Source organism: Cetorhinus maximus, chromosome 23 (genome assembly GCF_964194155.1).
Source record: "Cetorhinus maximus chromosome 23, sCetMax3.hap1.1, whole genome shotgun sequence".
NCBI classification, from domain to species: Eukaryota; Metazoa; Chordata; class Chondrichthyes; order Lamniformes; family Cetorhinidae; genus Cetorhinus; species Cetorhinus maximus.
In genome coordinates this window covers 30,725,128-30,753,092 of record NC_135901.1, presented here as the reverse complement: position 1 = coordinate 30,753,092, position 27,965 = coordinate 30,725,128, and the positions used below count along the sequence as shown (strand labels likewise).

At 45.5% G+C, this 27,965-nt stretch overlaps 3 protein-coding genes and 3 pseudogenes across 5 annotated transcripts in view; 2 read left to right on the top strand and 4 right to left on the bottom strand.

The window, feature by feature from the left end:
* Nucleotides 1-27,965, top strand: part of LOC144696980 (uncharacterized) — a 322,849-nt gene that overhangs the window by 3,279 nt on the left and 291,605 nt on the right. The window lies entirely within an intron of this gene.
* Nucleotides 1-27,965, top strand: part of LOC144697445 (uncharacterized) — a 296,141-nt pseudogene that overhangs the window by 83,323 nt on the left and 184,853 nt on the right. The gene's annotated exons all lie outside the window — the stretch shown is intronic.
* The window catches only part of LOC144697220 (uncharacterized), a 197,538-nt gene that overhangs the window by 40,642 nt on the left and 128,931 nt on the right, over nt 1-27,965 (bottom strand). The window lies entirely within an intron of this gene.
* LOC144697155 (uncharacterized) overlaps nt 1-27,965 on the bottom strand; it is a 266,512-nt pseudogene that overhangs the window by 125,031 nt on the left and 113,516 nt on the right. The window lies entirely within an intron of this gene.
* Nucleotides 148-7,078, bottom strand: LOC144697963 (uncharacterized; annotated as a pseudogene).
* On the bottom strand, nt 7,164-26,060 carry LOC144697962 (uncharacterized). The gene is made up of 4 exons (XM_078569914.1): nt 24,817-26,060; nt 12,448-13,490; nt 8,942-9,064; nt 7,164-7,856 (listed from the first exon to the last, which is right to left on the bottom strand). Exons 1-2 carry the CDS (start codon nt 25,732-25,734, stop codon nt 12,981-12,983), a joined length of 1,428 nt encoding a protein of 475 aa, XP_078426040.1. The 5' UTR covers nt 25,735-26,060; the 3' UTR covers nt 7,164-7,856; nt 8,942-9,064; nt 12,448-12,980.

The following is a 27,965-nucleotide window of genomic DNA, read 5'->3' as shown; positions in this document are numbered from 1 at the left end:
GCAGCCTCTGAATCTGAGTCTCCTGCTTTTGTGCAGGTTAAAAGGGACAGATTTCATTCCAGCCTCTACTCTGTGTCTGTATTTAAAGAGATGGGTTTCTGTTCAGCTCTGAGTGACCGATATAACAATGTCTCCACTCCTCTATATTTAAACATCGAACAAAGCCTTGCATGGCCGATTATAGTCAACAGCCTTCCTGTAGCTCTCTCTGGACACAGCAAGAAAGTGTTTGACTGCTTAACAATAGCGGCATCTCCTGAAAATAATTCAAACACCACATCAAAATCAACCTGCATTTATATAGCACCTTTAATGTAGTAAAACGTCCCAGGGAGCTTCACAGGTGCGATTATCAAACCAAATCTGACACTGAGCCACATAAAGAGATATTAGCTCAGGTGACTCAAAGCTCGGACAAAGAGGCAGGTTTTAAGGAGAGTCTTAAAGGAGGAAAGTGAGGTAGGGAGTCGGAGAGGTTTAGGGAGGGAATTCCTGAGCTTGGGACTCAAGCAGCTGAAGACACGGCCGCCAATGGTGGAGCGATTAAAATCAGGGATACTCCAGAATGAGAGGAGCACAGATATTTCAGAGGGTTGTAGGGATGGAGGAGGTTACAGAGATGGGGAGGATTGAGATCATGGAGGGATTTGAAAAGAATGGGCCCGATTTTAACTCATTCAAAATCCCATTCACTTTTACAGAGGTAAAATCGGGTCCATCGAGTCTGCGCCGACACATGAGAAGCACTTGACATACCTACCTAATCCCATTTACCAGCACTTGGTCCATAGCCTTGAATGTTATGATGTGCCAAGTGCTCATCCAGGTACTTTTTAAAGGATGTGAGGCCACCCGCCTCCACCACCCTCCCAGGCAGTGCATTCCAGACCGTCACCACCCTCTGGGTAAAAAAGCTTTTCCTCACATCCCCCCTAAACCTCCTGCCCCTCACCTTGAACTTGTGTCCCCTTGTGACTGACCCTTCAACTAAGGGGAACAGCTGCTCCATTTCCACCCTGTCCATGCCCGTTATAATCTTGTACACCTTGATCAGGTCGCCCTCAGTCTTCTCTGCTCCAACAAAAACAACCCAAGTCTATCCAACCTCTCTTCATAACTTAAACATTTCATCCCAGGCAACATTCTGGTGAATCTCCTCTGCACACCCTCCAGTGCAATCACATCCTTCCTATAATGTGGCGACCAGAACTGCACACAGCACTCCAGCTGCGGCCTTACCTAGGTTCTATACAACTCCAACATGACCTCCCAATTTTGTAATCTATGCCTCAATTGATAAAAGCAAGTGTCTCATATGCCTTTTTCACCACCACACTAACATGCCCCTCTGCCTTCAGAGATCTATGGACACACACGCCAAGGTCCTTTTGTTCCTCAGAAATCCATTGGTTGGACGGGAGCCAATGTCAGTCAGTGAGCACAGGGGGTGATAGGTGAATGGACTGAGTGTGAGTGGGGACACTTTATTTGCAGATTAACAGAGTAAGCACTGTACTTGAATCAATGTTATTAACGTATGAAATTGAATCAATTAAGGATCAGATTAACGATATCACAATAACCCAGCATCAGCTCAGTCTGCTTAATACAGAACAGGGTTACACCCAGTGTCCAATATTAGACGCGGCTGTGGCTGTTGGACGCCTAGTTTCACTGTCCAGCTGACAAGCCCACAGCTTCGGAGAATGAGTCTACCCAGAGTATGTTTCTAAAGCCTCCTCACAACACATTGCCTGGTTAGCTCCCAGCTGAGAGAATTCTTGCTGTGTTTCAGGATGCTCTCTTCCTTCTGGCTTGGTCAGTTGTGGGGGATCTGCCTCCTGCAGGGTTCACGTGTGTGTTCATTGGGCTCTGGTTCCCCGGCCCCACCCCCACTCTAATCTCATCGGCTTCCATCCCTCATCAACCCAACCCTGTGCAGAGCGCAGCAAAGACAGGAGCACGGAGTGGAGGTGGAGATCAGCCATGAGCTGACTGAGTGGCAGAGGAGGTCCCCTTCCTAATCTTCCCAGGCTGCGTGTTTTAATGGGGACTGGGACCTGTTCTAATGTTTGTCTCTGTCTCTCCTCTCAAAGATTTGACCGGGTTTACATAAAGCTTTCCCATCTCAGATACACATCAAACCCATTTCAACCCCATTTTATTGACCTGATCCAGGCTCGACTTGCTGGTTAACTAAACCCCTTCTTACCTTCCAGGTCTGAATAATAAACAGCGGATGTGCCAGATTAAACTGGCTTTCCTTTGGGTCCCTCCCAGCTATTGGTCACAAAAGGAAATTGGATGGGCACTTGAGGGAAATAAACTTGCAGGGGTACGGGGTTAGAACGGGGCAATAGGACTGATTGGATAGCTCTACAGAGAGCCAGCACGGACTCGATGGGCAGAATTGCCTCCTTCTCTGTCCTAATGACTGTATGACTTTTGTTCCGTTTCCTGTAGAGACCGATAACTTATTCAATGAAATGAATCCCCGCGACACAAATGGAAAGACAACCAATGGACAAGATTTCACCTTTTAAAACTTTTACTGTAATAAACCAACTAAAATCAACACAAACATTCATTAACAGGCGACGGGTATTTCAAAGAAAAAGGTAAATTTTACTTTACATTGTTGAAAGAACAAAGATACAGCTCATGTTGTTATAAGCACTCTCATTTCTTCCTGCACACATGTTGCACCATGGGCAATCTCACAGTCTTTCCAATTGCCCTCCCTATGTCGAATCTCTCACTTCCCACTCAATGAATTTGGCCCTCGAGTCACTTTCATTGGCACCATTACAGCACGTCTACAAATGCTCTATCTCTCGGGTCACAACAATCCTGACGTCACAGAATAGAGACTCCCTTCTTAGAAAAGACCCCTTGCTTGTATTTCAGTTGGCTCTGGCAAAACTGAAATACAAGCAAGGGGTCTTTTCTAATCCACAGCTACCTGCTCTCCTTATCTTCATGTGTCTGTATAACACACAGAGTACCACAGTCCCTGCTCTATTCTTGAGAGCCCTGCTTCAAAACCAGCTTCTGTTTTCTAGTATGTCTGTCATTTTTGCCTGTAACTGAACCTGCTTCAGCTGCTCAAACTGTAATTCAATATGCAATTCGCTGTCTATTTACTCTTGACTTTTTAGCTTTTCATCCCCACAGTAACCTCAGGTCATGTGGCCATTTCTTGAAAGTAATGACCTCAGAACCAGGAAATCAATTACCCCATCTTCAAAAGAATCCCCAGTTTCACTTTGGGTTTAAAGGGGACATTGCATGAAAAAAACATCCTTTTCCCAAGGTACGTGGATCATTACATGTTCCCCACACCCAATGGAAAAACCTTACTGAAGTTAAGAAGTTTCCACAATCCTTTTTGACTACAACACGTTTTAACATGATAAACACTGTAACAACTACCTTTTTATGCACTGTACAGATAATGTTTTCTCTGTCACATTTTACAATTAAACATATCATCTTGGCAACACTATAAACTTAACTCGTAACAAAACCAACCGAATGTGACAATTAGGTTTTAAAGTTCAACTTGCTCGAGTTCCTCGAGTCCCAATGTTCTGGTAAACACAATTTCATTTTACTATTGGTTGATTCACTTTCTTTAACCTTCTCAAGAGGTCTCCTTTCCCCTGTCACACACTCTTACCAGGTCCTTGGTTAAAAGGTTGTACTTCAGTTTTCTATTCCTCATGGTGCTTTTTAAATCTGTATCAGATTGTGTACAGTCTGGGCCCTGGGATAGAACTTGTGATGGGTCCAAAGGATTTCCAGATTTGAGGTCTAGTTCACTTTGTCAGGAACCACATTGCTGATTGCTGACAATCCATCCGGCTTTTGAGTACTGGCTGTTATGAATTGGACTTTCAGAAGAAATTCCCTGTCATCTTGCTTTATCCCCTCTGAATTCAGCAATTTGTCTATACAATGGTATTTGTGTACACAGTGGTATACAGTCAGGAGGGAGTGGTCCTGGGAGTCTTCAACATCGACTCTGTATCCCATGAAGTCTCATGGCATCAGGTCAAACATGGACAAGGAAACCTCCTGCTGATTCCCAGCTACCGACCACCCCCTCAGCTGATGAATCAGTGCTCCTCCATGTTGAACAGCACTTGGAGGAAGCACTGAGGGTGGAAAGGACACCAAATGTACTCAGGGTGGGGGACTCCAATGTCTCAGTAGCATCACCACTGACCAAGCTGGCCGAGTCCTAAAGGACATCGCTGCTGGACTGGGTCTGCGGCAGGTGTTGAGGGAACCAAGAGGGAAAAACCTCCCTGACCTTGTCAGCAGGTCGGATAACTGAGTGAATCCCTTCCCACACAGGGAGCAAGTGAATCTCCTCTCCCCTGTGTGAACTCTCTTATGTGTCTGCAGTGTGGATGAATCGCTGAATCCCTTCCCACACTCAGAGCAGGTGAATGGCCTCTCCCCAGCGTGATCCCACTTGTGTTTCTGCAGAGTGTATGAATGACTGAATCCCTTTCCACACACACAGCAGGTGAACGGCCTCTCCCCGGTGTGAACTCACTGGTGGATCTGCAGGTTGGATATCTGAATGAATCTCTTTCCACATTCAGAGCAGGAGAACGGCCGCTCCCCAGAATGTACTCACCAGTGTCTCTGCAGGTGTGATGAATCATTGAATCCCTTCCCACACTCAGGGCAGGTGAATGGCTTCTGCCCGGTGTGAACTCACTTGTGCGTCCACAGGGCGCTTGACTGAGTGAATCCCTTTCTACAAATGGAGCAGGTGAATGGCCTCTCCCCAGAGTGAATGCGCTGGTGTATCAGCAGTTTGGAGGATGTTCCAAATGTCTTCCCAAAGTGAGCACAGCTGAATGGTCTCTCCTCAGTGTGAATGCGCTGGTGGACCATCAGGTCATGAGACCTTTTGAAGGCACTCCCACAGGCAGAGCATTTAAAAGGTCTCTCACTGGTGTGAGTGACATGGTGCTGCAGCAGGCTGGATGATTGACTGAATCCCTTCCCGCACACGGAGCAGGTGAACGGCCTCTCCCCAGTGTGACGGCGTCGATGAATCTCCAGATCAGATGGGGCCCGAAATCCCTTCCCACAGTCCCCACATTTCCACGGTTTCTCCATGGTGCAGGTGTCCTTGTCCTCACACAGAACATGTATAATACCTCTCCTCAATGTGAATGCTGTGATGTTTTTTCAGACTGCATAACTGGTTAAAGCTTGTTCCACAAGTCAGTGCACAGGAACACCCTCACTCGGGTGTGTGCGTCTCGGTGCATTTCCAGTCACCTTGATGCTTAAAATCTTTTGAAGCAGGCAGAACACAGAAACATTTCTCCAGCTATATTCAAAGGTTGATGATATTCAGCTCCTGATGAATTGAGTGAGTCTGTCAGATCTTGATGTGATGTTTGTTGTGAATTTCATGTCTTCACATCCTCAACTTCTGATGTTCTGTAGAAAGAGATTACAAAATCCATCACTGTCAGTACAGGATAGAAATTTAGAACACACAATTCTAGTTTTAATGAACTCCATGATTCGAAATGTTCACAACTGTAGTTTATTACAGTGAGTGGTCATTATTTGAAACTCGCAACTTGTAAGGCAGGTGGAAGACCAATGATTTCAAATTGAAATTCGATAGGCACTCGAAGGAAATAGACTTGCAGCAGTATAGGGATACAGAGGGGGAATGGGACTGACTGGATTGCTCTACAGAGAGTTGATACGGACTCAAGGTGCCCATTAGTCTTCTTCTGTGTCTTAACAAATCTAGAACTGGAGATTTATAATGTAGCTACAGTAATATATCAGAACACAAGAAATAATAATAAATATATCTAATAGAAACATAGAAACTAGGAGCAGCAATAGGCCATTCAGCCCTTCGAGCCTGCTCCGCCATTCATTATGATCTTGGCTGATCATCCAACTCAACAGCTTGCTCCTGCTTTCTCCCCATATCCTTTGATCCCTTTTGCCCCAAGAGCTATATCTAACTCCTTCTTGAAAACACACGATGTTTTGGCCTCAATTACTCTCTGTGGTAACGAATTCCACAGGCTCACCACTCTCTGGATGAGGACATTTCTCCTGAGTTTTCCTAGACTTCCTACATTTATTTTAGATCTGCCTGCAATGGTAGGAACAATCACTATTTACTAACCAGGATAAAGTAAATGTCCTTCATCAGCTTTTGTGGATCATTTCAGTGGAAATGTGCACTCCCAGGCTCAAAGAGCATCAGCCCACTGGAAGCAAAGTCGTGAGACCGGCCAGTCCAGCAGAAAGAAACTCTCCGACCCTCCCACTTCACCAAGTGTCAGAATGAACATGGTTCAGTCCTGGATGTGATTAACAGCAGCAATAACAGCAGAATCCAAACCCTAGAATCGCTTGTGAACTCGCTGGTGTCTTAGCAAGAGTGAATCCCTTCCCAAAGTCAGAGCAGGTGAACGGCCTCTCCCTGGTGTGAACTCGCTTGTGTTTCTGCAGGTCGGATGACTGAGCGAATCCCTTTCCACCCTCAGAGCAGGTGAACGGTCTCTCCCCAGTGTGAACTCGCTCATGTCGCAGCATGTTGGATGAATCACTGAATCCCTTCCCACACTGAAAGCAGGTGAACGGCCTCTCGCCAGTGTGAACTCCCTCGTGCTTATGCAGGTCTGATGAATCACTGAAACTGTTCCCACACTCAGAGCAGGTGAATGGTTCTCCCTGGTATGAACTCGCTGGTGTGTCCGCAGGTTGGATAATTGAGTGAATCCCTTTCCACACTCAGAGCAGGTGAATGGCCTCTCCCCAGTATGAACTCACTGGTGTTTATGCAGGTCTGGTAAATCACTGAATCCCTTCCCACACTCGGAGCTGGTGAACGGTCTCTCCCCAGTGTGAACTTGCTGGTGTCGCAGTAGATTGGATGAATCAACGAATCCCTTCTCACACTGCAAGCAGATGAATGGCCTATCCCCAGTGTGAACTCCCTTGTGTTTATGCAGGTCTGATGAATTACAGAATCTCTTCCCACACTCAGAGGTGAACAGCCTCTCCCCAGTGTGTTCTCGCTGGTGTCGCAGAAGATTGAATGAGTTACTGATTCCCTTCCCACATTCATAGCAGGAGAACGGCCTCTCCCTGGTGTGAATTCGCTGGTGTTTCAGCAGGTTGGATGAGTGGGCGAATCATTTCGCACACACAGAACAGGTGAACAGCATCTTATTCCCAGTGTGAAATCGCTGGTGTGACTGCAGGCTGGATAACTATCTGAATCTGTTCCCACACTCAGAGCAGGCAAATGGCCACTTCCCAGTGTGAATTTGCTGGTGCCTCCGCAGGGTGGATGAATGAGTGAATCCCTTCCCACACACAGAACAGATAAATAGCCTCGCCCCAGTCTGACTGCGTCGATGAGCTTCCAGCTGAGATGGGTATTTGAATCCCTTCCCACAGTCCCCACATCTCCATGGTTTCTCCATGGTGCGGGTGTCCTTGTGTCTCTCCAGGTCTGACAATCAGCTGAAGCCTTGTCCACACACAGAACATGTATAATGTCTCTCCTCACTGTGAATGGTGATGTTTTCTCAGGCTGAGTAACTGGTTAAAGCTCTTTCCACAGTCAGTGCATTGGAAACACTCTCACTCAGGTGTGTGTGTCTCGGTGCTTATCCAGTCACACTGGTGTTTAAAACCTTTCGAAGAAGACAGAACAGACAAACATTTCTCCTTCTAGATTCTAAGGCCAAAGATATTCAGGTCCCGATGAATCGAGTGATTCTGTCAGATCGTGACGTGGAGTTTGGTTTGAGATTGCTGTCTGCAAATCCTCTACTTATAATATCCTGTAAAAGGAGTTTATAAAAATCATTACTGTCAGTCCAGAATAGAAATTCAGAACAGCAATTCTAGTTTCTATAGCACACTCTTTCCTCTCTCGTTCCCCAAAAGCTGTAAATCTCCATCCCACACACATTCCCTGTATTCTCACTCTGCTACACTCTCTCCATTCTAAATCTAATGCAACCTGTATACACCTAATCATACTGTACTTAAAATGTACGGTACTCTATTACATGATTAGAGACACATGGGGCTGTGAGGGAGAACTGTATTTCAGCAGCGAGTTGTGATGACCTGGAACTCACTACCTACGAGGGTGATGAAAGCACTCTCAATGATTTCAAAATGAAATTGGAAGGGCACTTGAAGGAAATAAACTTGCACAGGAATGGGGATATAAAGGGAGAATGGGACTGACTGGATTGCTCTACAAAGAGTCGGCATGGACTCGAGTTGCCAAATCGACTCCGTCTGTGTCATAATGAATCTATGACTAGAAATATATAACATAGTTACAGTACCATATTACAAAACTAGAAATAGTCGTTTGGTAGTACAGAACTTGAATATTGCTGAAAAAAGAGACTTGTTGAAGTTTTACATTTTGCATTCATCAGGACACTTTGCAAAAAGACAAACATAAGGGGAAAACAACAATTTATACTGTCTGCGAAGAGAGTGCTGATTGGTTGGCAAGTGGACTCCGATTGGTAGAGATATTCTTGCGAAGTGTCCTGATGAGTGCAGGATGAAAAGCTTTGACATGTCTCTTTTTTCAGCTAAACTAGAAACAAGAATAAATGAACTTAATTACAGAACCATAAATAACATGCTAAAATGTCCCCTATCACAACATTAAACATATCTATGTTCTCTATTACTGTATTGTCCAGGGGGCAGAACTTTTATGAAAAAAAAATGGGACACTTCAACCGTAGGACCAGGGGAGGGTGATGGTGGGATGATGGTGACCATGAGAGAGGGTTGAGGGCGGGTGTTTGTGTTTCAATATGAGAGGGGGAGGGGAGGAGGGGTCTTGAGACAATAATAGCAGGAGTGGTGGAGTTTAAAATCAACTAAAACTTACAACTTATCTTGTTCAGTCGCAACATCATCATCTCTCTGCTGGCCGACTAGCTCACTTGCAGTCCCACTCGAATCACTCAAACTCACCCAGGAGACTCCCGGGATCAGGTTCCCATAGGTTGTCCTAGAAATACGGGGCAAAAGGTAAAATCAGGAGCAATCCCTTAAAATACAGGACAGTAAATCACGTGGAAATTGTTCCCTTAACCATCTACATCCCGTTGCAGGCTCCTTAAATCCTCTTCACAAATTATTTCCTTACGTATCTATGTCATCAGCAAATTTAGCCACCATACATTTGATTCCATCATCCAAGTCATCGATTTAGATTAGACAGCACCGATCTCCAGTGGCACTCCACTTGTCACATCTTACCAACCTAAAAATGAAAGGGATGAGGTCCAAAAAGCAGAATATGGGGAGTTAGGAAGTAAGTTGAAAAGTAGGACCTCAAAGGCAGTGATCTCAGGATTACTACCAGTGCCACGTGCTAGTCAGAGTAGAAATAGCAGGATATATCGGACGAATACGTGGTTGAAGAGATGGTGTGAGGGGGAGGGTTTCAGATTCCTGGGATATTGGGACCGGTTCTGGGGGAGGTGGGACTAGTACAAACTGGACGGGTTATACCTGGGCAGGACCGGGATTGATGTCCAAGGGGGAACATTTGCTAGAGTGGTGGGAAGGGTTTAAACTAAAATGGAAGGGGGATGAGAACCTATGCAAGGAGTCAGAGGAGGGGGAATCAAGGATAAGAACAAAAGACAGAAAGGGGGATAAGAAAAGTGATAGGCAGAGAAATCAGGGGCAAGAATCAAACAGGGCCTCAGCAAAAATTAGTGGGAACAGGACAAGTAATGTTAAAAAGACAAGCCTTAAGGCTTTGTGCCTTAATGTGAGTAGCATTCGCAATAAAGTGGATGAATTAACCGCGCAAATAGATATAAACAGGTATGATATAGTCGGGATTACGAAGACATGGCTGCAGGGTGACCAGGGATGGGAACTGAACATCCAGGGGTCTTCAGTATTTAGGAAGGACAGACAAAAAGGAAAAGGCTGTGGAGTTGCATTGCTTGTTAAAGAGGAAATTAATGCAACAGTGAGGAAAGGTATTAGCTCCGACGATGTGGAATCTGTATGGGTACAGCTGAGAAACACTAAGGGGCAAAAACCGTTAGTGGAGGTTGTATATAGATCCCCAAACTTAGTGACGATGTTGGGAATGGCATTAAACAGGAAATTAGAGATGCATCAATAAAGGAACATCTGTAATTATGGGTGACTTTAATATGCATATAGATTGGGCAAATCAAATTAGTAACAATATTGTAGAGGAGGAATTCCTGGAGTGTATACGGGATGGTTTTCTGGACCAATACTTTGAGGAACCAACTAGAGAACAGGCCATCCTAAACTGGGTATTGTGCAATGAGAAAGGAATAATTGGCAATCTAGTTGTGCGAGGCCCCTTGTGGGTGAGCAACCATAATATGATAGAATTCTTCATCAAGATGGAGAGTGATGTTGATTCTGAGACTCGGATGGTCTCTACGGAAACTACGATGGTAAGAGGTGCAAGTTAGATATGATGGATTGGGAAACGTTACTTAAAGGGATGACAGTGGACAGGCAATGGCAAACATTCAAAGAGCGCATGGGTGAACTGCAACAATTGTTTATTCCTGTCTAGTGCAAAAGTAATACAGGAAAGGTAGCCAAACCATGGCTTACAAGGGAAATTAAAGATGGTATTGGATGCAAGGAAGAGGCATATAAATTGGACAGAAAAAACAGCAGACCTGAGGATTGGGAACACTTTAGAATTCAGCATAGGAGGACCAAAGGATTGATTAAGAAGGGGAAAATAGAGTACAAGAGTAAGCTTGCAGGGAACATAAAAACTGACTAAAAGTTTCTATAGGTATGTGAAGAGAAAAAGATCGGTGAGGACAAATGTAGGTCCCTTAGTCAGAAACAGGGAAATTTATAATGGGGAACAAAAAAGTGGCTGACCAACTAAATACATACTTTGGTTCTGTCTTCACAAAGGAGGACACAAATAACATACCAGAAATGTTGGGAAACACAGAGTTTAGTGAGAGGGAGCAACTGAAAGAAATCAGTGTTAATAGGGAAATGCTGTTGGAGAAATTGATGGGTTTGAAGGCCGATAAATCCCCAGGGCCTGATAATCTACATCCCAGAATACTTAAGAAGTGGCCCTAGAAATAGTGGATGCACTAGGGAGGTAGAGAGAAAACAGGGAATTATATACCAGTCAGCCTGACGTCGGTAGTGGGGAAAATTCTAGAGTCCATTGTACAAGATTTAATAGCTGCGCACGTGGAAAACAGCGGCAGAATCGGACAGAGTCAGCATGGATTTAGGAAAGGGAAATCATGCTTGACAAATCTACTGGAATTTTTCGAGGATGTATCTCGTAGAGTTGATGAGGGGGAGCCAGTGGATGTGATTTATTTGGACTTTCAGAAGGCTTTCGACAAAGTCCCACATAAGAGGTTGGCATGTAAAATTAAAGTGCATGGGATTGGGGGTACTATATTGAAATGGATAGAAAACTGGTTGGCAAACAGGAAACAAAGAGTAGGAATAAACGGGTCTTTTTCTGAATGGCAGGCAGTGACTAGTGGGGTACCGCAGGGATCAGTACTGGGACCCCAGTTATTCACAACATATATCAATGATTTAGATGAAGAAACTAAATGTCATATCTCAAAATGGCCTTCATAGCCAGAGGATTCGAGTACAGGAACAGGGGTGTCTTGCTGCAATTGTACAGGGCCTTGGTGAGACCACACCTGGAATATTGTGTGCAGTTTTGGTCTCCTTATCTGAAGAAGGATGTACTTGCTATAGGGGGAGTGCAGCGAGGGTTTATCTGACTGATTTCTGGGATGGCAGAACTGACATACAAGGAGGGATTGAGTCGGTTAGGATTATATTCGCTGGAGTTCAGAAGAATGAGGGGGGATCTCATAGAAACCTATAAAATTCTAACAGGACGAGACAGGGTAGATAAAGGAAGGATGTTCCCGATGGTGGGGGAGTCCAGAACCAGGGGTCACAGTCTGAGGATATGGGGTAGACCATTTAGGACTGAGATTAGGAGAAATTTCTTCACGCAGAGAGTGGTCAGCCTGTGGAATTCGTTACCACAGAAAGTAGTTGAGACCAAAACATTGTATGTTTTCAAGAAGGAGTTAGATATAGCTCTTGGGGTGAAAGGGATCAAAGAATATGGGGAGAAAGAGGGAGCAGGCTATTGAGTTGGATGATCAGCCATGATCATAATGAATGGCGGAGCAAGCTCGAAGGGCTGAATGGCCTATTCTTGCTCCTAGTTTCTATGTTTCTGATGGGGGCAGATGAAGAGGGGTGGGTGGAGGTTCATGTGGATCTTAAATACTGACATAGACCAATTGAGCCAATTGGCCTGGCCCTGACTCAATGGAACTGAGACAAATATATTTATTTCAGATCTACCTGTAGTGGTAGGAAAAACACTATTTTCTGTCCAGGATAAAATAAATGTCCGTCATCAGCCTTTGTGGATCATTTCAGTTGAAATGTGCACTCCAATGCTCAAAGAGCATCAGCCCACTGGAAGCAAAGTCGTGAGACCGGCCAGTCCAGCAGAAAGAAACTCTCCGACCCTCCCACTTCACCAAGTGTCAGAATGAACATGGTTCAGTCCTGGATGTGATTAACAGCAGCAATAACAGCAGAATCCAAACCCTGTAATCAATTGTGAACTCGATGGTGTGTCAGCAGGTGTGGTGACTGAGAGAATCCTTTCCCACAATTAGAGCAAGTGAACGGCCTCTCCCCCGTGTGAACTCGCTGGTGTCTCCACAGGTGCGATGACCTTTTAAACCTCTTTGCACAGTGAGTACAGGTGAACGGTCTCTCCTCCATGTGAATATGCTGGTGGACAATGAGATCCATAGAATTTTTAAAACCATCACCAAAATCAGAACATTTAACAGGTCTCTCATTGATATGACTGCTCTGGTGTCTCAGCAGGCTGGATGACTGAGTGAATCCCTTCCCACAGGCAAAGCAGGTGAAGGGCCTCTCCCCGGTGTGAACTCGCTGGTATGTCTGCAGCTTGGATGACGTTCGAAACCTCTTTGCGCAGTGAGAGCAGCTGAATGCCTCTTCTCAGTGTGAATGCGCTGGTGGAACATCAGGTCTGCAGTGCTTTTAAAGCCACTCCCACACTCATAGCATTGCAAGGGTTTCTCATTGGTGTGAACTCGCAGGTTGGATAACGGAGTGAATCCCTTCCCACACTCAGAGCAGGTGAATGGCCTCTCTCCAGTGTGAACTCGCTGGTGATTTTGTAGGATGGATAACTGAGTGAATCCCTTCCCACACTTGGAGCAGGTGAATGGCCTCTCTCCAGTGTGAACTCGCTGGTGATTTTGCAGGATGGATAACCGAGTGAATCCCTTCCCACACTCGGAGCAGGTGAATAGCCTCTCCCCGGTGTGACTGCGTCGATGAATCTCCAGCTCACATGGGGATCTGAATCCCTTCCCATAGTCTCCACATTTCCATGGTTTCTCCATGGTGCAGGTGTCCTTGTGTCTCTCCAGATTCAATGATCAGTTGAAGCCTCATCCACACTTAAGAACACAAGTTAAGTGTCTCCCCACTGTGAATGGTGTGATGGTTTTTTCAGACTCTGTAACTGGTTAAAGCTCTTTCCACAGTCAGTGCACTGGAAACACTCTCTCTCGGGTGTGTGTGTCTCGGTGCTTTTCCAGTCACACTGATGTTTAAAATGTTTTGACACAGGCAGAACAAACGTTTCTCCTTCTAAACTCAAAGATCAATGATATTCACGTGCCGGTGAATTGAGTGACTCTGTTAGATCGCGATGTGATGTTTACTTGGAGATTTCTGTCAGCAAGTCCTCCCCTTCTAATATCCTGTAAAAGGAGTTGGCAAAAGTCATCACTGTCTGTACAGGATAGAAATTCAGAATAGACAATTCTAGGTTCTATGGAACATTCTTTCCTCTCGTGTTCCCAAAGAGCTGCAAATCTCCATCCGACACACTCTCCCTCCATCCTGACTCTGCTGTACTGAACATACAGCCTCCCAACTTATATGGTGAACACCTGGAACTCACTGCCTCTGAGTGTGCTGGGAGTGGGAGATGGTCAATTATTTCAAAATGAAATTGGATGGGCACTTGCAGAGGAACAGGGATATAGAGGGGGAATGGGACTGACTGGATTGTTCTACACAGAGACGGCATGGACTCGAGTGAATATAACAGGAAAAATATAACTTAGTCATAGTACTGTATTAGAAGAGCAGAAACAATAATAAATGTACTTGATTACAGAACCATCAATAATATATCTAATATGTACCAAATAACAACACCATATCTCTGTCCTATATTATTTTACTGGCCCCTTAAATGCCAGCCATCTCCTGGGGAAACCACCCCTTTAATTGTAAACATTAGGAAAGAGACCATCCTTTTAGCCAGACAAATAAATGTGTCAAGCTGAGGGAGCAAAGGAAGTCAATGTCTTTAAGCATAGCACACCTGCTCCAGCCACATCTATTGTTTCATTTCATGTCCCATCTCCATTCCCTTTGGCCCTGGAGGAATAAATTTTCTGTCATTCAACCTCTCCTGTCTTCCACCCTATCCTTTAGTCCTTGTTCCATCCACCCCTCGCTCAAAACCTAGGACATCTCTAACTTTTCCCAGTTCGGATGAAAGGTCGCAGACTGGGAACGTTCACTCTGTTTCTCTCTCTCTCTACACACAGATGCTGCCAGACCTGCTGAGTTTTTAATTCCAGCATTTTCTGTTTTGATTTCAGATTTCCAGCATCCACAGGATTCTGCTTTTCGATGAGCTGTCTTCCCACAGCCCATTTCCACAGGCAGCCCCAAGAGTCATAGCCTCTGGATCTCTCACTGCTGGATTCTCCCATTCAGCCTTTTTGCTCTTCTTTTCCCAGCTGCTCAGACTTCCTTCCTCTCCATCTCCCACTCACAGCTTCACTGTTCAGTTACTGAACTCTTCCCTTTTCTGCTGAAAACCTCAACCTCTCAAACCCTGTCTGTTTCTCTTCTCTTTCTTTTCAACACAAACAAACTGTTTTACTCACAGATGTTGAACACAAGAGGAAGTTTTAGTCTGTGTGAAGCTCAATATTCATTCACACAAAGCTCGCGCTCTGATTGGCTGGAGGACCAGAGTCCTTCCTTCTTTCAACTCTTCCCATTGGTCAACCCCGCACCCCCCCCCCCCCGCATGAACAATGGGTGGGGGCGGGGCTCCCGTACCAGCGCGCCTGGCCTGCAGACTGGGACCCGAGGACGTCACCGCGGAGCTGATTGATTCCTATTGGCTGATTCAGCCAGTGTCTCTTTGTTTGACGTCACAATCACTGAGAGGGGCGTACCCAGCACACAGTGTCCCATTGGGAGCAATGCCAATACAGGAGGAAAATACTGCGGATTGGACAACAGCTCAGCGCGGCTGGCGGTCAAAGTCTCTTCCGTCTCCACGTGAGCTCGGGTTTCGCTCACTGATTGTTTACATGCGGGGGATTGACCAATGGGACAGCTGGAGGATCGGAAGGACACTATTCCTCCAGCCAATCAGGGCGCGGGTTCAGATCTAATGGCTACACGCAGCTTCCCCCAGTGTTTGAATGCGGAAGTTGGACAATGAGTTTGTTCACCTGCTCATTGCTGCCTAGCAAAGCTGCTGCTCCTCTCTCTCTGAATGAACATTGAGCTTCACACAGACTAAAACTTCCTCCTGTGTCCAACATCTGTGATTAAAACACTTTCTTTTCTCCCCCCTTTCCATTTCTTTTCTCATTCTGGTGGGAAATTGTTTATTTGCAGGAACTGAAGGGAAGGAAGTGAATCCAGGGAGGGTGCAGACTCTGGAAAGATTGGCCCAGGTCTCTCTCTCTCTCTCTCTGAAAGACATTGACATCCTCTGCTCCCTCAGTTTGACACATTTATTTGTCTGGTTAAAAGGATGGTCTCTTTCCTAATGTTCACAATTAAAGGGGTGGTTTCCCCAGAAGATGGCTGACATTTAAGGGGACAGTAAATTAAAATAGGACTGAGATATGTATAGTGTTGTTTTTCTCATACATATTAGATATATTATTTACAGTTCAGGAATAAAGCCTATTTATTATTTCTACCTTTATAATATAGTACTGTGAAAATTTCCAGCAGCGGCAGCTCACCACCACCTTCTCAAGGGTGTTTAGGGATGGGCAATAAATGCTGGCATCGCCAGTGATGCCCACATCCCATGAATCAATTAAAGAGCCATTGCAGTGCAGGAGGAGTCCATTCGGCAACTCAAGTCCATGCTGACTCTCTGTAGTGCAATCCAGTCAATCCCATTCCCCTGCAAGTCTATTTCCTTCAAGCACCCATCCAATTTCATTTTCAAATTCTTGATTGTCTCCACTTCCATCACCTTCGGCAGCGAGTTCCAGGGCATGACCGCTCGCTGCCTAATAAAAGGTCTTGCTCACATCCACCCTCTATCTCCATATATATATATATATATATCCGAGCGAGCCGCATGAAGATTTTCAGGTCTTTGTGGGAAATGGTGAGCATTGATCTGATGATCACTGTGAATCGGCACCTTCAGGAGAATTGGGAGGGTGTAGATGAGGTACAGCAGAGGGAGAATAGAAGGTGATTGTGTGGGACAGAGATTAACGCTTGTGTGAATAGCAACTAGAATTGTCTGTTCTGAATTCCTGCCCTGTCCAGACAGTGATGATTTTTGCAAACTCTTTTTACAGGCTATTATAAGGGGAGGATTTTCAAACAGAAATCTCATGTCAAGATCTGACAAAGTAATTTGATTCATTGAGACCAGAATATCATCGGCATTTCAATCTAGCATTTGAAATCTTTGTCTGTTCTGCCTGCTTCAAAAGATTTTAAACATCAGTGTGACTGGAGAAACACCGAGACACACAGACATGACTGAGTGTGTTCCAGTGCACTGACTGTGGAAAGAGCTTTGACCAGGAACACAGACTGAAAAACCATTGCACCATTCACAACGGGGAGAGACCGTACATGTGTTCTGTGTGTGGTCAAGGCTTCAAATAATTGTCCCACCTGGAGAGACACAAGGACACCCGCAGCATGGAGAAACTGTGGAAATGTGGGGACTGTGGGAAGAGATTCAAATTCCCATCTGAGCTGGAAACCCATCGACGCAGTCACTCCGGGGAGAGGCCATTCACCTGCTCCGAGTGTGGGAAGGGTTTCACTCGGTCTTCCCATCTGCAGACACATCAGCGAGTTCACACCGGGGAGAGGCCGTTCACCTGCTCTGAGTGTGGGAATGGATTCAGTGATTCATCCGCCCTGCAGAAGCACCAGCGAGTTCACACCAGGGAGAGACCATTCACCTGCTCTGACTGTGGGAAGGGATTCAATCAATTATCCCACCTGCAGAAGCACCAGCGAGTTCACACTGGGGAGAGACCATTCACCTGCTCTACGTGTGGGAAGGGATTCAGTGATTCGTCCAACTTATTGACACACCAGCGATTTCACACCAAGGAGAGGCCGTTTACCTGCACCATGTGTGGACAGCGATTCACTCAGTCATCCAGCCTGCTGAGACACCATGTGACTCACACCAATGAGAGACCCCTTAAATGTTCTGACTGTGGGAGCGGCTTCAAAAGTGCTGCTGTTCTGATGGCCCACCAGCGCATTGATACTGAGGAGAGACCATTCAGCTGTTCTCACTGTGCGAAGAGCTTTACAACGTCATCCAGCCGGTGGAGACACCAGCAAGTGCACACCGAGGAGAGGCCGTTCGGGTCCACCCAGTGTGGGAAGGGTTTCAGTAATTCATCCAACCTGCTGACACACCAGCGAGTTCACACCATGGAGAGACCGTTCACCTGCTCCGAATGTGGGAAGGAATTCATTCATTTATCCAGCCTGCGGAGACACCAGCGAGATCACAAGTGATTACAGGGTTGGATTCTGCTGTTATTGCTGCTGTTAATCACATCCAGAACTGAGCCATGTTCATTCTGACACTTGGTGAAGTGAGAGGGTCGGAGGGTTTCTTTCTGCTGGACTGGCCGGTCTCACGACTTTGCTTCGAGTGGGCTGATGCTCTTTGAGCCTGGGAGTGCACATTTCCACTGAAATGATCCACAAAAGCTGATGAAGTACATTTATTTTATCCTGGATGGTAAATAGTGTTTTCCTACCACAACAGGTAGATCTTAAATAAATACATTTGTCTCTGTTCCATTGAGTCTACAGCACAGGGCCAGGCCAGGCGGCTTAATTGGTCTCTGTCAGTATTTATGCTCCACATGAGCCTCAAATCACCCCTCTTCATCTCCCCCCATCAGCATATCCTTCTATTCCTTTCTCCCTCATGAATGTGTCTAGCTTCCCCTTTAATGTATTCATGCTATTCACCTCAACCACTTGCTGTGGTAGTGAGTTCCACATTCTCACCACTCACTGGGTAAAGAGGTTTCTCATGAAATCCCCATTGGATTATTGAATCCCTTCATCATCTTAAAGACTTCCATCAGGTCACCCTTCAGTCTTCTCTTTTCTAGAGAAAATCAGCCCCAGCCTTTCTTGAGGGTTAAATGCTCTCAGTTCTGGGATTATTCTTGTGAATCTGTGTGGCACCTTCTCCAGTGCCTCTATTTCCTTTCTCTAAATGGAGATCACAAATGTTGACGGTACTCCTAGCGTAGTCTAACCATGGTTCGAAACATGTTGAACATAACCTCCCTGCTTTTCAATTCTATCACTCTAGAATGGAACCCTATATCTGGGCCCCACACTTTAGGAAAGATGTGAAGTTCTTCGAGAGGGTGCAGAGGAAATTGACGAGAATGGCACCAGGGATGAGGGACTTCAGTTAGTTGGAGAGACTGGAGCAGCTGAAATTGTTCTTTTTAGATCACAGAGTCATTAGGGTAGAGAAGGAGTCCATTCAGCCCATCGTGTCCCTGCTGGCTTCCTACAGGGCAAACCAGTCAGTCCCATTGCCTCGTTCTATCCCTGTCACCCTGAAAATTTATTTTCCTCAACTGCCCATCCAATTTCCTTTTGAAACCGTTCATTGTCTCTGCTTCCACCCACCTTGTAGACAGCGAGTTCCAGGTCATTACCACTCACTGTGTAAAAATGTTCCTCCTCAAATCCCCGCCCCCCCCATATCTTTTCATTTTCATTCTTTCAAGGGGTGTGGGTGTCGCTGGCTAGGCCAGCATTTATTGACCATCCCTAATTGCCCTTGAGAAGGTGGTGTTGAGCTGCCTTCTTGAACCACTGCAGTCCACGTGGTGTAGGTACATCCACAGTGCTGTTAGGGAGGGAGTTCCAGGATTTGACCCAGCGACAGTGAAGGAACAGTGATGTAGATATATCTCCCATACAAAACCTTAAATCTGTGTCCCCCTTGTCCTTGTACCATCAGCGAATGGGAACAGCTTTTCTCTGTCCACCTTATCTAAACCTGTCATAATCTTGTACACCTCTATCAAATCTCCCCTCAACCTCCTTTGCTCCAAGGAGAACAACCCCAGCTTCTCCAACCTAACTTTGTAGTTAAAATCCCTCATCCCTGGAACCATTCTGATAAATCTCCTCTCTTCCCTCTCAGGGACCCTCACATCCTTCCAAAAGTGTGGTGACCAGAACTGGACTCAATACTCTAGTTGTGGCCTAACCAGAGCTTTATAAAGGTTCAGCATAACTTCCCTGCTTTTGCTCCCAATTCCTCTGTCCTGCCACCTTCAATGATCTCTGCACATGAACTCCCAGGTCCCACTGCCCCTGCTCACTCTTTAGGACTGTTTATTTACGTCTACATTTCCTCTCCCTACCCCCTCTTCCAAATCACATCACCTCCCACTTCTCTGCATTAAATTCCATCTGCCACTTCAGAGAATGTTAAGGGGAGATTTAAGTGTTAAACTAAACATAGAGAGAAGATGAGGCACTGCGTTCTTTAATATGTCACCCACAATGAAGATGATCCCCTCCCTTTCAATGCACACGAGGCTCACAGAGCACAGGAGGAGACCATTCGGTCCATCATGCTCCTGCCGGCTCTTTGAAAGAGCTGTCCAATTAATCCCATCGCCCTGCAATTTTACTTTCCTTTCAAGAATCTGTCCCATTCTCTTCTGAAAGATACAGTTGAATTTGCTTCCAGCGCGTTTTCAGGCAGTGAATTCCAAATCACAACTCGCTGTGTTTTTTAAAACAAAAAATTCCTCATCTTGGATGTGGTGTGTTTGGATTTTCAAAAAGCGTTTGGAAAGGTGTCAAACAGGACACCTTTAATACACAAAATGTGCTCTCAATCTCTATGAATGATTTCAATGAGGGACAGAGCGTAATATCTCCAAGTTTGCTCACAATTAAACAAGGATTTGCATTTCTATAGCGCCTTTCACGACCACAGGACGTCCCAAAGCGCTTTAGAGCCAATGAAGTACTTTTGAGGTGTATCAGTTGTAATGTAGCAAACACAGCAGATAATTTACACACAGCAAAATCCCACAAACAGCAATGAGATAATGAACAGATGATGTTTTTAGTGAAGTTGATTGAGGGATGGATATTGGCCAGGACACCGGGGATAACTCCCCTGCTCTACTTCGAAACAGTGGCTGTGGGATCTTTTGTATCCACCTGAGAGGGCAGACAGGGCTGGCAGTTTAACATCTCATTCGAGAGAAGGTTGCACTGACAATGCAGCACTCCCTCAGTGCTGGCACTGGGAATGTTGGCTTTGATTTTTGTCTTCAGGTCCCGGGTGTAGGATTTGATCCCATAGCCTCCTGACCCAAAGATGACAGTGTTACCCACTGAGCCACGGCTGACACTATAGACAATACCGAGTTAGAAACGGAAAGTTACCCTTTGCCTCTGGTGTCTAAATCTAATAATAAAAGCCCCAGTATAAATAACAAATGTTTGAGTGACAAATGTTGAAGTGTTGGTTCAGAGCCACAAGCTTCGACTTCCCATTTGAGCCTCCAGCACTTTTCTGTCTCTCTATTGCCCGTGTCAATGACAGCCAGGTGACGGAGCTGAGGGCTGAATTTAGCTGAGAATAACAGGGCCTGTGCCCCAGTTGAGAAACTGCCATGGGCATCACATTGATAGAGAGACAGGAAGGTGCTGGAGGACTGACTGGGAAATGGGCCTCCAACCAATCAGGGCACGGGAGGGGGTGACCGGGGCTGATGGTGACCCGTCCCCCGGGGTTCAGTGCCCCTGCATCCAAAGCGGGAGTCATGGGAACAGGTTACAGAGGAGTCAAAGAGAAACCATTTGGGTCCAGAACATCGTGCACATCCTTTTACTCTGGTTGTCTTTCATCCTCAAGTAATTTTCTGTTTGTTTTTTTAACCATGTTCAATTTCATTAATAAACTTTTATCAGTAAAAATATTTGATTTTTCTGGGCTTTTCATGATTAGTTTTCTGCACTTGAAGGAAGTGGGTGAGAGTAGTTGGCAGGCTCTTTAACAGAAAGTGAGTCCCTCTAAGGTAATTGGCAAAGGAGCCAGAAGGAGAGATGAGGTTTTATTTTTGACACAGCGATGTTAGAAAATGAGGTTCAGGGAGTCAATTAACCCTTTATTCCCTTTTCCCAAACTCTGAAATGATTCACAGTGATAACCCTTATTGGTGGCAGTGGTTAGATTTTATTCAGTATAAATAAGACCTGACACATGCTCATATCTGAGCAGTAGTATCAAAGTGCAGCAGCATTACCATTACACTCTGGGTAGAAGCAACATCTCCACGTAAATGCTCCCTGGTCTGTCCCAGATGCCATGGCACCAGTCAATGCAATATGTAAAACCTCTACAAATCTCTGTGCTCGGGGAATCCCTTCTGATACTTTTTTACATCACAAAGTCTATGGAGACTGATTGAACCCAATCATTGCTGAGCTAACATTTGAACGGACCAATTACAAAACCTGTCATTGAATCATCTGTACCCGCCCAAGCCACGTCAAACTCTCAAACAATTGGCTTCCCACGCTCCGTCCCCGGTACAGGGAGTCAGCATTCCCATGTCAAGCAGTGAAAACATGCTGGCCTTGACACCCAGGTGTTGTCTAGGATTCAAGGCACTCTTGTTTTCTCTGTCCTCTGGGAGCTGTTCATCTCCCTGTTCCCACATAGCAAGTCGTCTGTTCTCAGCTCTGTCCGATTTCTGCTGAAGTTTGGCCCCTTTTACACCTTTCAGATCAATAAAACATTTAGTCAATGAAGACCCAAACCACAATTTCCCATCCTGTCACCTGTCAACCATCCTCACCCACAGAGTAATCGCAACAGGAATAAAAACAGGAGAAGTGTAACAATCAAATTAAAAATAAATGCACAACCTGTCATAATTTTTGATTTTGTGTTCACTAATTAGCAAGAAAACCCGAAGTAGGGTGTCCCCAGGATTCTTACAGTTCACACCTTGAGGGGGAGAGAACTCTCCCTCCGACCCTTCACTCAATTTCACTCCGTTATTTTCCAGTTCTGTTCTGGCCCGCCTGGGGCAACATCTACTCAATCTTTTCTTCTCCTGAAGGAGCGCCATGAGTTCTAGGTTAATAGTACATAAGGACATATGCTTCAAGCAACAGATCAAGCATGGATGTAAAAGATTCTCCAGCTCTCTCCTTACCCCCGTCCAACTTGTGGACAGTTCTCACAGTATTATTTCTCCTAAGCCCTTAATTGACCCAATCCAAATGTTTATCTCTGTTCGTTCAATTTTAGTCACTTTTTGACCATGACCAGTGTGTTTAATTCTATACTGATTGTTTTAAAGTCAGTTTCTCTCTGGAGTATGTGTCAGTGCTTTGATGATGTCAAAATATTGTCTCATTCTCTTGGTCACATTAACTATTTCATGTCATGTTGTTTGTCAAGTAGCTGGGTATGTTTGGGACCCGTTCCTCAGTCCACTTCACCATGAATTTACGCGTCCTATTGTCTTCACACGTAACAAATCACATCTGCACACTCACACCGGTATCCCAATGTCGGGCCACATATTCTGACCTTTCAAGTGCACTTATCAAAAGATCAAAGTGAGTGTCTGTCTTTGCTTATCTCCCCCTGTTCTGGTCCTGATATTTCAGGTCGTGGCCAGTCTGTCAAATGTGGTTTTCTTTAAAACAAAATTCATAGGTAAGGATTTAAAGATATCCCGGAGAAATCTATCAACTTATTCATCTCATCTACACCTCCCTGACTTTCACTAGAATGTAGGTGGATACCAGATTGATACATTCCACTGATCACCCGGGTGAGTTATTCCAATTCCTTTACTGTCCAATACAATATATTCATCATATCTTTAAAACAGAAATCAAACATTCCCAATTGATTTCAGGCATTAACATATTATTTGTTTTTTATTTTAGATGTCAGGCTGGGGCTGTTTTCCTTGAATCTGGGAGGTTATGGGGAGATTCCATAGAGGTGTACAAGATTATGACAGGTTTAGATAAGGTGGACAAACAAAAGCAGTTCCCATCAGCTGATGGTACAAGGATGAGGGGGACACAGATTTCAGGTTTTGGGCAGGAGATGCGGGGAGGATGTGAGGAGGAATATTTTCACAAAGCGAGTGGTAATGACCTGGAACTCGCAGCCTATGAGGGGGGTGGAAGCAGAGATGATGAACAATTTCAAAAGGCAATTGGATGGGCACTTGAGGGAAATAAACTTTCAGGGATTCAGTGATAGAATGGGGAAATGGGTCTGACTGGATTGCTCTACAGAGAGCTAGCATGGACTCAATGGGCTGAAGCGTCTCCTTGTATATCCAAGGAGAGAAATTTCATCTGCCCCAATCTCTCCAACTCACTTAAGTCCCTCATCCCTGGTGCCATTGTTGTCAATCTCCTCTGCACTCTCGAAGAACTTCACATCTTTCCTAAAGTGTGGGGCCCAGATATAGGGTTCCATTCTAGAGGGATAGAATTGAAAAGCAGGGAGGTTATGTTCAACTTGTTTCGAACCATGGTTAGACTACACTGGGAGCACTGTCAACATTTGTGATCTCCATTTAGAAAAAGGAAATAAAGGCACTGGAGAAGGGGCAACAAAGATTCACAAGAATAATACCAGAACTGAGAGCATTTACCCTTCAGGAAAGGCTGGGGCTGCTTTTCTCTAGAAAAGAGAAGACTGAAGGGTGACCTGATGGAAGTCTTTAAGATGACGAAGGGATTCAATAATCCAATAGGGATTTCATGAGAAACCTCTTTACCCAGCGAGTGGTGAGAATGTGGAACTCGCTACCACAGTGAGAGGTTGATGTGAATAGCATGAATACATTTAAGGGGAAGCTAGATACAGACATGAGGGAGAAAGGAATAGAAGGATATGGTGATGGGGGGGAGATGAAGAGGCGTGGGTGGAAGCTCATATGGAGCATAAATACTGACATAGACCAATTGAGCCGACTGGCCTGGCCCTGTGCTGTAGACTCAATGGGACAGAGACAAATGTATTTATTTTAGATCTACCTGTAGTGGTAGAAAAAACACTATTTACTATCCAGGATAAAATAAATGTACTTCATCAGCTTTTGTGGATCATTTCAGTGGAAATGTGCACTTCCAGGCTCAAAGAACATCAGCCCACCGGAAACAAAGTCGTGAGACCGGCCAATCCAGCAGAAAGAAACCCTCTGACCCTCCCACTTCACCAAGAGTGAGAATGAACATGGTTCAGTTCTGGATGTGATTAACAGCAGCAATAACAGAAGAATCCAACCCCTGGAATCACTTGTGAACTTGCTGGTGTGTCAGCAGGTTGGTTGACTGAGTGAATCCCTTCCCACATGTGGAGCACGTGAAAGGCTTCTCCCCGGTGTGAACTCGCTGGTGTGTCAGCAGGCTGGATGACTGAGTGAATCCCTTCCCACATGTGGAGCATGTGAAAGGCTTCTCCCCTGTGTGAATTCGCTGGTGTATCAGCAGGCTGGATGTATCTCTGAATCCCTTCCCACACACACAACAGATGAACGACTTCTCCCCACTGTGAACTCGCTGGTGAGAAAACAGGGTGGATGACTGCGTGAATCCTTTCCCACACACAGAGCAGGTGAATGGCCTCTCCCCAGTGTGAACCCGCTGGTGTATCAGCAGCTTGGATAACTGAACGAATCCCTTTCCACATTCAGAACAAGTGAATAGCCTCTCACCATTGTGAACTGGCTGGTGTGTCAGCAGGTGGGATAACTGATTAAATGCCTTGCCACACTCAGAGCAGCTGAATGGCCTCTCCCCGGTGTGAACTCGCTTGTGTTTCTGCAGATTGGACGAATTAGTAAATCCCTTCTCACACTCAGTACAGATGAATGGTCTCTCCCCGGTGTGAACTCGCTGGTGTGTCTGCAAGTGAGATAACAGAGTGAATGCATTCCCACACTCAGAGCAAGTGAATGGCCGCTCCCCGCTGTGAACTTGCTGGTGTGCCTGCAAGTTGGATAACCGAGTGAATCCCTTCCCGCACTCAGAGCAGGTGTATGGTCTTTCCCCAGTGTGAACTCGCTGGTGCATCAGCAGGTTGGATGAATCACTGAATCCCTTCCCACACTCAGGGCAGGTGAACGGCCTCTCCCCGGTGTGACTGCGTCGATGAATCTCCAGCTCAGACGGGGCTTTGAATCCCTTCCCACAGTCCCTACATTTCCACGGTTTCTCCATGGTGTGGGTGTACTTATGTCTCTCCAGATTCAATGATCAAAGGCAGCTTGATCCACACACAAAACACACATGCAGTCTCTCCCCACTGTGATTGGGGCAATGATTTTACAGCCTGTATGTCTGGTTAAAGCTCTTTCCACAGTCAGTGCACTGGAACATTCTCATTCAGGTGTGTGTGTCTCAGTGCTTTTCCAATCACACTGAGGCTTAAAACCTTTTGAAGCAGACAGAACAGAAAAACATTTTCCTGCTCGGTTCAAAGGGCCAATGATATTCAAGATCCAATTAATCAAATTAGTCTGTCAGATCTTGAAGTGAATCTTGTTTTGAGATTTCCATCTGCAGATCTTCCCCTTCTAATATCCTGTAAAAGGAATTTACAAAAATCATCACTGTCAGTACAGGGTAGAAATTAAGAGACAATTCTAGTTTGTATGGAACATTCTTTCCCCTCTCATTCTCCAAAAGCTGTAAATCTCCGTCCCACACACTCTCCCTCCATTCTCACTCTGTTGGACCTAATACACACCTTCCCAATTCTCCTGAAGGTGCCGATTCATGCTGGTTGACAGATCCAGGGTCACTGTTTCCTGTCCTAGATACAGAGACCTGAAAATCTTCAGACAGGCTGCTAACCTAAATATCTATGTCTATATATATGTATATTTAATGATTAGCAATACAGAGTGGATGAGGTGAAACTTTAATTCTGCAGCAAGTGTTAATGGCCTGAAACTCACTGCCGATGAGGATGGTGGAAGCAGAGACAATCAATGATTCCAAAATGAAACTGGATGGGGCACCTGAAGGAAATAAACTTGCAGAGGAACTGGGATATAGAAGGGAATGGGACTGACTGGATTGCTCCTCAGTGACTCAGCATGGACTCGAGTTGCTGAATATAACCTTTCTCTAATATAATGACTCTGGCTGGAAATATATAACTGTAGGTACGATACTGTATTATAAACCAACAAATAAGAATAAATGAAGTTTATAAAGCCTTAAATGATATATGGACAAGGCATCATATAACAACTAGACATATCTCCGTTTTATATTCATTTACTGCCCCCTTAAATGTCAGCAATCTCCTGGGGAAATCATTCCTTTAATTGTGAACATTCGGAAAGAGACCATCCTTTTAGCCAGACAAATAAATGTGTCAAGTTGAGGGAGCAAAGGATGTCAATGTCTTTAAGAGAGAGAGAGAGACCTGGGCCAACCTTTCCAGAGTCTGCACCCTCCCTGGATTCACTTCCTTTCCCTTCAGTTCCTGCAAGTCAACAATTTCCCCCCAGAATGAGAAAAGAAACGGAAAGGGGGAGAAAAGAAAGTGTTTTACTCACAGATATTGGACACAGGAGGAAGTTTTAGTCCGTGTGAAGTTCAATCTTCATTCACACAAAACCCGCGCCCTGATTGGCTGGAGGACCAGAGTCCTTCCGATCCTCCAGCTCTTCCCAATGGACAATCTTTCAGCATAAAGGGAAGGGGTGGGCTCTCCCCCGCACATGCGCATCTTCCCCTCTCCCTTAAACATGCGCAATCCCGGGCCGCCCGCCCACGCGGCGGATAGAGCGGTTTCCCCAACAAGGGGGATTGTGGGAGCTGCGGCCGCCATTACTCATCTGGAGCCCAGTCGCCAAACTCCTGGGACTGGGATGGAAAGTGGGGGTGGCGGGCGCAGTGATCCCACCCTGACACACAGTACATGTTGGTAGTCACTGGATTTGATTGTAAACCCCCCTTAGCGAAACAGTTTGTTAAATTTAGGTGTAAAGATTTAGACACCTGGTTGACAGGTTGGGGAGGGCAATTGGTGAGTGTGAAACTGAACCCAAGAGTCAGCACCTTCAGGGGAGGAGAATTTGGGAAAATGCAGGAGGAGATAAGTCGGATGAATTAGTTACAATCAATAGAGAGGAGGGAATGTCTAGGGCGCAAAGATTTATAGCTCAAGAGGCGGCGGGATAGTGACATTGTTAGTGGACAGGTATTCCAGAGACCCCGGGTAATTCTCTGGGGAACTGGGTTCGCCACCACGGCAGCTGGCAAAATTTGAATTCAATGAATAACTGGAGTTTAAGGTTTGATGATGACAGTGAAACCATGGCCGATTGTTGCAAAAACCCTTCTGATTCCAGAAGGAAATCTTCTGTCCTTACCCAGTCTGGCCTACATGTGACTCCAGACCCACAGCAATGTGGTTGACTCTTAAATGCCCTCTG